Below are 11,888 nucleotides of genomic sequence, written 5' to 3' on the forward strand. Positions count from 1 at the left end.
AATGAAATAAATAAATAAAATAGTGAGATACCTTGGAGATGGGAGCCAAGTCCAAACACAAAATGAATTTATCTTTTGTGTACACTTTATGCACACTGCCTGAAGCTAATTTTATACATGATATTTTAAATAATTTTGTGTATGAAACAAAGTTTATGTACGCTGAACCATCAGAAAGCAAAGGTGGAACACAGCTCAATGCTATGGAATTCTGGGGTTCGTAGTTTTGTGAGACATTTAGCCTTCTCTGTCAGAAAGCTCTGGTGCTACAAAAAGATACAATTCCCTGAATTCCATAGCATTTAGATATGGCAGTTAAGAGTAGTGTGAAACTGGATTATTTCTGCAGTGCAGATGCAGCATTAGATATCTGGATACGGGATACTCAACATGTGGTAAACAATACTAATAATAAATGATTATGCTTAGGCTTATGATTATTAACTAGTAGCAACCAGCAACTGGTGGCTTCCGTGTGAGTGGAACGGTGGATCTGCTTTGGGTTTTAGTACAAAATTTGAAGGTTCTCCCCAAAATGTTTGTTCCTACTGTGCTTCCTAATAGGTGCAAAAACTAGGATAGTTTACATAAAGTTCAGACTACCAGTCGGAATTGATACACAATGTCACTGGTGTGCTTTTAAACGTGAAAGGAGTCATCCCCGGTGGCAAATGCCACCAGAACAAATGCAGCAATTTGGAGAGCTATTTTCAAGTTCGGACCAAAGCCCAGAACGGACTCACCATCCCACTAACCCAGTGATTGGCCAAAGAAGAGTGCATCCATACCCCCAGCCAGCAATTTCTCTCCTGGCCCACGGAGAAGTCAGGTTCCCCGGGGCCTTTACTCTCCGGGATGATGGCCTAATAGGATATAGAACGATTGCCTAACGCCCCAAAGTCTATTTTTATTCACGTAATTGTATCTGCATTGAGGCTCTCACACTTGGGCTAGTTATTCTTGGAGGCTATTTATAGGGGGAACTCTCTTTACCATATGGAAAGCAGAGACAGACTGAACCAACCCACAAAAAGGAGAGACATAGCACACTTGGGGTGCATCTACACTGTACAAATAATGCAGTTTGACACCTCTTTAAGTGCTGTAGCTCCATCCTAGGAAATCCTAGGTTTTCAGCCTTCTATGCCAAAAAGTGCTGGCACCTCACCAAACTGCAAATCCTGGGATTCTGTAGGATGGAGCCTTGGCATTTAAAGTGGTTATCAAACTGCATTATTTCTACAGAGCAGATGTAACCTTAATTAAGGGGATATATTTCAATAGTAGAGTAGCAGAGTGGTGTCGTCATTTGAGAGCTGGACTAGGATGCCAGGAGACCAGGGTTCGAATCCTCAATGAGCAATGGAAACCCACTGGACGACACTCAGCTTCAGAAGAGGCAATGGCGATTTCTGAATAAATTTTTACTGAGGGTGGTGTCATGGTTTGAGCATTGGACTAGGACTCTGGGAGACCAGGGTTCAGATGGAAACCCTCTGTGTGACCCTGGGCAAGTCACACTCTCACAGCCTCAATAGCAAACTTGTGAACCCTTTTTACTGAGAGCCAGGGAGGTGTCATGGTTTGAGTGTTGGACTAGGACAGGGTTTGAACCCTTGCTCAACCATGGAAAACCACTATCGAGTCATCCTCTCTCAGCGTGACACCCAAAATTCATTTATGTTTCATATACACCTTATTATACGTATAGCCTGAAGATTCATTTTACACAATATTTTTTCATAATTTTTGGCATGGAGCAAAGTTTGTGTATGATGAACCACCAGAAAGTAAAGGTGCCACTATTACAGCCACCAAAAAAGCTTGGTTTTCAAAGTACAGCATTTCAGATTCTGGAATTCCGGATAAGGCAGACTCGACCTATATTTTGTTTTATCTTACATTATAAATCACTTATCAGGAGAAAGGCAGAGTATAAATCAAATAAATAAATACAAAACTAAGTCGTTTCAGCAGAGCAGAGGACAACAAGACCCAGCTGACTGGGGACACTGGGAGCTATAGTCCAAGCAAAAGCAACTGTTTCCTTTGGACTCTGAAAAATGGAGAATAGGAATAAAATGGACAGGTACAGAGAGGCCCATAACTGGAAAGAGGCACCACGGAGGTCTTTTAGCAAACTCCACCTTTAGCAATGAAATAAATTACAGAACCAAAGAGGTGGAGGGGAACCCAAGGATCATCCAGTCCAACCCACTGTCAGCACTAGAAATCCAGAGTCTTCTTAACAGAAAGGGTTACAGGGGAGGTGTGAGTGTGCAAGGTATAAATCTATCAAAAGTTTAGCTGAAATCCTGCCCCTATTTCTTGTTTGGTGGCTGTGATTATTTTATTTTATTCTATTCTATTTTATTTTGCAATGTTGGCACTGGTCCTAATTTAACAAACTTAATCTTTCCCAACAAAAGCTGTCGTTGGAAGGCACCAGAGAGCAGCCTGCTGCCAACCCCAACTTTGCACATCTTTTGAAAGTGGAGGATGCTTGGAAACGTTACTTTTTTTTTGGGATGACAATTTCCAGAATCCCCCCCCCCCCAACCCCACCTTTCCCATGCTGGGAGTTATCATCCAAAGAAAAAAGAAAAAGTAACTTTTCTGATCAGTATGGAGGAGAGAGGAGGCCCGTTTCAACTTGGCCAGACGTCCAGGGGCTATTTTTATTTCATACGGCTCCCAAATATTTTTGGCCGCTGGTTATTCTGGGCTTACGGGTGAGCGGTTTCAAACAGGCTCTGCTCTACAGACTGCCGTCTCCGGATAAAGATACGCCTTCCCAGGTTGCACAGAGTGCGACTGAAACCTCAGAAGCCAAAGCTGTCCTGCAAAAACAGTCCACCAAAAGGATACCGGATCCCTTTGCACAATTGGTCCCAGCCCTACACCACTTGATTGCAGACCCCTTTGTTGCATAATGTAGCATTGTGTGCTCCAGTAACACAAAAGACCAAGCTGATAATAGAATTGCTACTGAAAGGGTCTCCCAGGTCAGGCAGCAATGGTGCCATAACAAACTACAAATCCCAAAACTGCATACCATTGCAGTTAAAACGGTGTCCAACTGGATTATTTCTGCAGTGTGGATGCCGGACCACAATGCGAAAGGGCTGAGACGCACCTTGCCTCTGTATCATCTGCTGCATCATTTACCATTAATAAAGTTTATTCTATTGCAGCAATATGTGTCAGTGTTGAGTATTAAATGAAGACTTGATAAAGCATAGAATTATAATGGTCCCTGCACATTTGCTGAAATCCACAGATGGCAAGCCCAAGGTTGGCGGGGGGGGGGGGGCTGTAATAGTATACTGTAAGTAATAACAATTACGACCACCACAGGCCCTAAGTCCTGAATCAGGTCCAGGCTATTCACACAATGCCCAGACCTAATTTGGGATTTCCGCCTCTTGCCCCGCCTTAAAAAGACTTACCTTTTGCTCTAGGGTTTTGAGATGCAGTGACGGTAGCCTGCTCACTTTCCACGCCATCCCTGCAAGCATCCCTGCCCAGTCGCTCAGAGGTGAACTCAATGTTAGGCACCTCATTCTGACCTCAGAGCAACTCTAACCTGCAATGGTGGTGCCAGCTGTAGACCGTATGCAAAGGCGGCCACCTATTGTTCACTGAATTTAGGGCCAGAATACTCTGGGAGCAGCCCAGAGTGTCTGGCAGACAAGCCCTGTAACACCTCCTAAAACATATCCGTGCCATACCTTTTGGCCTGGGAGCAGCGCTGGCCAGTTCTGGTGTTGATCCGTTGGGCCATCTCCGTGCTCCTCATATGGAACAAGAGGCGGGGAGCCCTTGTCGTGGTGATCCGGGTGCAAGGCCTGGGCTGGCACAAGCACCCCCTCCCCAAGCAAAGGAGGAGCGGAAATGCGGGCACCCAGCAGGGAACGCTTCCCCAGCCTCCTTGACAGCACAGTCGCCATCTCAGACACGCTGCAAGAAGAAAAGAAAAATGAAAAGCGTTACCTCTTAGAAGCTGGCCATGGGGCACCAGGAAGCCCTCAACCCCCCAAAAGTGTTGGCAGGCACACCCAGTCCTGCCAACACATGGTGAATGGTTACAATAACATGGATGTCCTTCTTTCCTCCATGGCCACAATTACAGGTTCAAACTTGGAAAATCAAACTTTTGATACTGTTGTTGTTGCCATCAAGTCATTTATGACTTATGGAGACCCTAAGGTGAACCTATCTTGGGGTATTCTTGGCAAGTTTCTTCAGAGAGGTTTGCCATTGCCATCCTCTGAGGCTGAGAGAGTGTGACTTGCCCAAGGTCACTTAGTGGGGTTCCATGGATTCGAACCCTGGTCTCCAGAGTCGGAGTCTAATGCTCAAACCACTATACCACTAGCTATTGGGTGGAGGCCATAAAAAGAGGACATCTCCCCAGAGACACACAGTGGAAATCTGCCTCCCAATGAAATTTTCTTTCAATCTCCAAATTTCAAGCATTGCAGCAGGGATGTAGCCAGGATTTTGGGAAAAGGGGGGGGGCTTGGGCACGGCGGCACAGGCAGGTTCAGAAGGGGGGGGGGGTCCAGGCTACGTCACTGACTGCAGTAACTTAAAACTCCAATGGGGCATTCAGAAACGGAGTTTGGGCACATAAAGAAAAGCAACAGGCAAAGTGGCCATGAGAATGCTAACACAACACAAAGGTGTGAAAAGTTTGCAGTGTATCATTTTTTGCAATGTTAGAAATTTGGGGGGAAATCCTTTACGGCTGCAATATTCTTATGGTGAACTTGCTACACCCCAGATTCCATTGAATTACCTCTGCAAAACTTATCAACTACTGTACTTATTCAAAAATTAGTATCTTCAAATGCAAGAGCTGCATAATATCTGTGAGATTTCTACTGTGTCCGTTTGGGACCAGAAGTGTTTGGGATTTTGGAATTTTTATTTTATTTTGGAATACCTGTATTTGCATGTATGTACATAATTAGATATTCTGGAGATGGGACCCAGTCTAAACACAATATTCATTTATTTCATATACCCATAGCCTGAAGATAACGTTATACACAATATTTTAAAATAATTTTGTGCTTTGAGCCAAATGGTGTCAAACCAGATTATTTCTGCAGTGTGGATGCAGCCCAAGTGGAAGCCAGTGTAGTTCTTCGAGAACCGGTATTATATGGACTCTAAAATGTACACCTGACATCGAAGCCTTTGGGGCCTAATCGATTTTCTCCAACTTGCAAATATGCTGAGGTTGGCATTATTATTTTTTAACTGGTTTTGAACTGCCTTGTTTAAAGTGATGGAGGATGATTAAATATGTTTTTAGGCTTGGAAAGTTACTGATGTTGTTTCAAATTGCCTAAAGCGATTTTAGTTTATGCTACGATCCTTGGATGAAGGGTGAGATATAAATATTTTAATAATTTTTTAAAAAAGAAAGAAATTAAAATATAGATCGTACACGCCTGCTGCTACTGGTTGTAGGTTTTAAAAACAGCAACGGCTGACTTTCTTGTTTACACCGCACTGGCTTATCCGGTTTTCAAAAGGTTGGCCCTGGGTTTCAGGCCTGAAATTTCCTGCCAGGGATCTCCCGTGGGGGAGACGCGTGGGCTTTGGGGTTTAGCTTGCCTACCATCCTCCTCGACTGGGTACATGTCTGCTGTTGTTTTTATTGTCTGCCTGGTTCGTACAAAATAAATGACTACTGCTACTCGGACGCATTGTGCAAACAGTGCTGTAAATTTGCATCGGAGGGGGGGAAGCTTCCCTTCTTTTCTCCTCCAAGAAACCTTGGCCAAACTGTTGCAACCACATCCCACTGGGATTATCATGCCTGCTTGGATTCGCATTTTAGGGTTAAGGGACGGGACTTCTGGTGGAGAGGGGTGTCTCTGTTTGGCCGGCTCAGATTCCAGCACTGTATTTTTAGAAATCGAAAGCTTTCTCTTACAGCTGCCTTTTGTCTGAAGACTTGTTATGGATCGCTGGGCTTCTCCAGAGGCATCACTACAGGGGCATGGGGCTGCAGATCACACCGGGCAGCGTGGCCAGACGTCCTTTTCTTTCCAGGACATGTCCTATGTTTCAACCATTTATCCAGGAGGAATTTCAAAATGTCCTCCACTGTGAGCACGACTAAGAAGTATGAATTTACATTTACAGTGAGCTCTTGCTACCCGTATCCGCAGATGGCAAACCCTTGTTCTCAATGGCGGTGCACATGTCAAGTGCCGCTGAGGACAATGGGACTTAAGGTCCTAGTTTTTTTTCTTATCCGTGGCGGAGGAACCCGGAATAGAACCCATTTGAATATGAAGAGCTGACTGTATTTGAGTGTTTCTAACTTTTATAGTGGCCCCTCCACATTCGCGGGTTTCAGATTCGCAGTTTTGACTATTCACGACTTTGTAGCTGCTGCTATGTGTTTCAAGGTTGGAAAAAGAGTTACAGGTGGTGCTGTTGGTAGGAGAGGACTTTCTATCGTTCACGTTGGGGAAAGTAATATATTTGTGGTTTTTCCACTTTCATGGGGATCCTTGGCCCCTAACCCTGCAAATGTGGAGGGGTGATTGTATTTGGTAAGGTCCAACAATTGTCTTGAATGTCCGAAATTTTGCAGTGCTTTGTCCTCCTTTGCAATTATGACATGTGGTCAGCCTGGCACCAAGTGAAACCTCAGAGAGAAGGTGTACACCTGGCAGGACTTACATGGCTGTGGGTGAGAGACAAGGAGCGTCACCTCCCCCCAGCAGACATGCCAGACCCTGAATGGACCCTCCGAAGACCATGGCACTGTCCACCTCAGCAGCGGCAGCTGCTGGGAGGGGTTCTACCATTTACATTGGCACAGAAGCTGTGCCAGTCTCTGAATAGGGCTTCCGTAGGTTGCCGCACTGTCTCCTGCAGCAGTGGTCTGGCTGGACATCAGTGGCATCACTAGGGTTGGTGTCACTCGGTGCAGTGGGGTGAACTGTCTTGCTCTCCCCCGGCTTGGCCAGACCACCATCCCCCAAGGTCCTTGGACTCCAACGGTGCAACCGCTGCCAACAGCCAACACCACTACTGAGTCAGGCAGCCCTATGGCCTCTGGAGGGTCCAGTATGGCTGCTAGGTCTTGACAGATTGGTCTTGGAACAGCTCAAGCCAGAGATCTTATTAGAAGCCAAGGTGATAAAATTAAGACTGATGTACTTTGGCCATATAATGAGAAGACATGAAACACTGGAAAAGACAATAATGGAAACACTGGAAAAGACAACTTTTAAGTGCTGTAGCACCATGCTATAGAATCCTGGGATTTGTAGTTTTGCAAGGTCTTTAGCCTTGTCTGTCAAAGAATGGCTGGTGCCTCAAAAAACTACAAATCCCAGATTTCTGTAGGATGGCACCATGGCAGTTAAAAGTAGTGTCAAACTGCATTATTTCTACAGTGAACAAGATACATCCTAGAACTTATGGATTCAAACTGCAAAAAAAGAATATTCCACATAAGTATTAAGGAAGCACTTATATTTTTTTACTATAAGAAGTGTTCGGCAGCAGAATGGACTGTGCAAAAGGATGTTGGAATCTCCTTCTTTGGAGGTTATTATGATTATGATTATTATTTATATAGTACCATCTATGTATATGGTGCTTTACAACAGTTACAGAATAGTACAGTACATTGGTAACTACCGCATTGATCTAAAATACTAAAATACAATATTAAAATACAATGAACCCCCACATATACACACACACACACACATGTAACTCAGAATAAAATAATATAGTTTTAATAACAAAAATAAGTTGGATAGGCATCTCAGGAGTGCTTTACTGTAGTTGCGTATCTCTGAATGGTAGAGAGTTAGACAAGCCCTTGGGGGGCCTTCCAAGACTTAACAGTCTATGATTGTATAAATTTGTTAAGGAAACGTCCTGTTTTTGTCACCCTCCAGATGTACTGGGTTACAATAGCCAGCACCCTTGGCCAGCACAGCATGGCTGGGTTAAGGCAGAGCAAAATTTAGCAAAATTAAAGTCGCTGGGCCGCTTGCAACGTCTTGGTGCATTCCTGGCCCGAGTCCTAAAGAGCAGAGAAACATCCCGAGAAAGACTTAACAGTCAGAAGGAGTAAAATGCCGAGGAAGAGCAGAAGGAAAGCCTGCAGCTGGAAAACGGAGATCTGATATCCTCAGCATTCTGCTGCAGAGACCAGGGGAGAGTGGCATGGTCTCCCAGAGGCAGAAATGCGCCTGCAAATGGGCATGTTGGGCTTGAGAGGGTGCAATAGGAAGCAGTGAGAGAAAAGACAAGGCAGAAGGCACGCAAAGCATGCGCACAGGCAGGGGGTCTTGAGAGGCCCCCAGGTCCCACTTTTGCAACCTTCTGCAAGATTTTTCTTGTGAAGTTGCTTAAAACATAGACTTAACTATCTGAGTATGTAGAGAGATCTTGTAGCACCTTTGAGACTACTGTAACTGAAAGAAAGATGGTGGCAGCATGTGCTTTCCTAGACTTAAGTTTACTTCCAAATGCATCTTCCAAATGTTTCCTCAGGTGCATTTGGAAGTAGATTTAAGTCTACAAAAGCTCATGCTGCCAACTTTTTTCTTTCAGTTAGTCCCAAAGGTGCTACAAGATCTCTCTACATACTAATTCTACAAACTAACAAGGCTCTGTCTTTGAATTCTTGAGGTTCCTAGCTCAACATTTTTTGCATTGGGTGTGTTTTCCTAAAAGCTAAAAAGTAGTGCCACTACATTTTAGCTTTTAGGTAAAACACACCAGGTGCCATTATACTTTAGTCTAAATAAATGCAGGTGTTCTAAAATATAGTGCCATCACATCTGTATAGTCCTGATGAGAAATCTGTACTTAGGACAAGAGGCGACTGCTGGAACAGAATATGGAGAAAGAGAATGGTTCCCAATGGATAAAGGGTTAGGCAAAGCTGCATTTTATCGCCCTACTTGTTTAACTTGTACGCTGAAAATATCATATGAAGAGCAAGTTTAGACTCAGAAGAATGAGGAGTGTAGATAGAAGGAAGGAATACCAACCATCTCAAATATGCGGATGATGTTATACTTCTAGCGGAAAACATCATGGACTTGGAACAATTGCTAAGGAAGGTCAAAGATGAAAGTGCAAAGGCAGGTTTAATGCTGAACAGAAGAAAACAAAAATAATGACCACAGAGGATCTACATAATTTCAGCCTAGACAATGAGGAAATTGTAATAGTTAAAGATTTCCCATACCTTGGATCAAACATGGATCAGAACAGAGACTGTAGCCACGAAATCAGAAAAAGATTCGGAATGGGAAGGGCAGCCATGAAAGAACCAGGCAGGATCCTAAAGAGTAAAGATATATAACTGAACACTAGAGTTAGAGCAAGCCAATCCAAAATGTACTTGCTATTCATTGTATTCCCCATCACTTCATATGGACATGAGAGTTGGATAGTGAAGAAAGCGGATACAAAGCAAACAAACTCTTCTGAAATGTGGTACAGTATTGGAGAAGAGTGCTGAGGAATCCATGGACAGCCAAAAAGACAAACAAATGAATTCTGGAATGGGTCAAGCCTGAGCTCTCTCTGGAAGCCAAGATGGTTAAACTGAGGTTGTTGTACTTTGGCCACATCACGGGAAGGAAAGACTACATGTGAAAGGGATCTAGGAGTCCTAATAGACCACAGGTTGAACACTGGTCAATATTGTGATGCACCAGCTTAAAAGGCCAATGCTACTTTAGGCTGCATCAATAGAAGTATAATGTCTAGATCAAGGGAATTAATAGTGCCACTCTATTCTGCCTTGTTCAGGCCTCACCTGGGATAATACTGTGCCCAGTTCTGGGGACCACAATTCAAAAAGTATGTTGAGAAACTGGAGCCATGTGTCCAAAGGAGGGCCACCAAAATGGCAAAGTGTCTGGAAACAATGCCTTATGAGGAGTAACTTAGGGAACTGGGTATGTTTAGCCTGGAAAAGAGATGGTTAAGAGGTGATATGATGGCCCTGTTTAAGTATTTGAAGGAGTGTCACACTGAGGATGGAGCAAGCTTGTTTTCTGCTGCTCCAGAGAATGGGACCCAGAACAATGGATGCAAACAGGAGAAAAAGATATTCCACCTCAACATTAGGAGGAACGTCCTGACAGTAAGAACTGTTCGACAGTGGAAGAAACAGCCTTGGAGAGTGATGGAGTCTCCTTCTTTGGAGGTCTTGAAACAGATCTTGGGTAGCCATCGCTTGACTGAGAGTTCCTGCATGGCAGAATGGGGTTGGACTGGAATGCCCTTGGGGTATCTTCCAACTCTATATGATTCTATGATTTATGACTTGCTGGAAAAGACAATAATGCTAGGAAAGGTGGAGGGTAGCAGAAAGAGAGGAAGAACACACACCAGATGGATGGACTCAATCAGGGGCTGGAGCTACAGGACCTAAGCAGAGCACTGAGGACAGAGAGGCTTGGAGACGAGTCCAGGTCGACTCCAGGGCAGTTAACAACAACAAACCTAAAAGCTTTCCTAATGCAAAAGCATAGAGGCTTTGTGATAAATTGAATCTTCTCTGCCTAGCAAAGGGGCTTGCAGCCTCACAAAGGACAGAGACAACCTGGGTTTGAAAGGAAGAGGGTTTTTTGTATGTGGGTAATGGAATATAAAATTTATTTCCTGGACTTTAAGTTGCTTTGTCACTTAGTGCCCACATGGCCAGAAAGAGGGGTGGTCTGTCTGTGTGGATTTCCCTCCACCCCATCTCAACTCGGAACAACCGCAACAACATTTTAACAAAATGCAGGCCTGTAACTAACATCATCATATATATATTTTTTCAGCAGTATGATTTTAACACCTTTGCCTGATGAGGAAGCCGGTGGAACTTCAAAGGCTTGCAACATGTACCATATATACTCCCCTATAAGTCAGCCTCATGTATAAGTCAAGGGCAGGTTTTGGGGCTAAAATGATGGGTTTTAATATATGACACATGGATAAGTAGACAGTAAAACTTAGAGGCATTTAAATGAAGGATGTAAAGGATGACACAAAGAAAACAATGGCAAAGAACTTACAAAATTCCATTAGACATCACTACTGTATTTGCCCTCATAAGGTTGGATGGATGAGCAATGGAAGGAGGTAAGCGCTTTCAAGGCAGATTAAACTCTTGTCTTTCATCAAAGGATGATTTTGTGTGTGTGTGTGCGCGTGCGCATGCGCACATATATATATGATTTAAAGTACAGTATTTACATTGACCCCTGGATAAGTTGACTCAGGGTTTTGGGGTCAATTTTTAACCTAAATTTCTAGACTTATACAGTACATGAATATATACAGTATATTATGCATTTTACACAAGGAGAGTAGATAACCATATGAATGATAACTGGAATGTAGCATGAGAACCAGAGAGGAGATGTGATGAACTGGTCAAGGGCACCCCCAAGAGGATGGAGGGCAGAGGGGTATAGTGAAATGTATGCAGTGTGCCAGGAAACCATTATCTCTGTTCAACCCATTGCTGTGGATATACTCCAATTCTGCTACTATATTTCTGTTTCTAAACTTCCTTTGCTGTCTCCTCTCCTTGGCTTTGGGCAACAGCCTTCCTTCTGCCTTTGTCCCCCAACAACCATGTTAAAACTGAACTTGCCACCTCATCTCCATGCCCACAAGGTTTGTAATGTCAATTGGCATTCTCATACATAACTGGCTTATCTAGGTCTGCCTCTGGACTCTTCACCCCAAACATGCATCTGAGCAAGTAGACGCAAGCCTATGAAAGTTTAAGTCATCAGGTTCTTTCTTTCAGTTACTCTTAAAGATGCTAAAAGATCCCTTTGCACACAGAGTCTGCAGACTGCTATGTCTTTGAAGTCAGC

General features: G+C 43.8%; 1 protein-coding gene across 1 annotated transcript in view; it reads right to left on the reverse strand.

The window, feature by feature from the left end:
- ZNF395 (zinc finger protein 395) overlaps nt 1-11,888 on the reverse strand; it is a 40,873-nt gene that overhangs the window by 21,208 nt on the left and 7,777 nt on the right. Inside the window, exon 2 of the mRNA XM_042446978.1 lies at nt 3,732-3,960. Within this exon, the coding sequence (XP_042302912.1) occupies nt 3,732-3,950 (219 nt within the window). The 5' untranslated portion in view covers nt 3,951-3,960. The remainder of the gene's footprint in view (nt 1-3,731; nt 3,961-11,888) is intronic.

This window comes from Sceloporus undulatus, chromosome 1 (genome assembly GCF_019175285.1).
Source record: "Sceloporus undulatus isolate JIND9_A2432 ecotype Alabama chromosome 1, SceUnd_v1.1, whole genome shotgun sequence".
In the NCBI taxonomy this organism is placed as follows: domain Eukaryota; kingdom Metazoa; phylum Chordata; class Lepidosauria; order Squamata; family Phrynosomatidae; genus Sceloporus; species Sceloporus undulatus.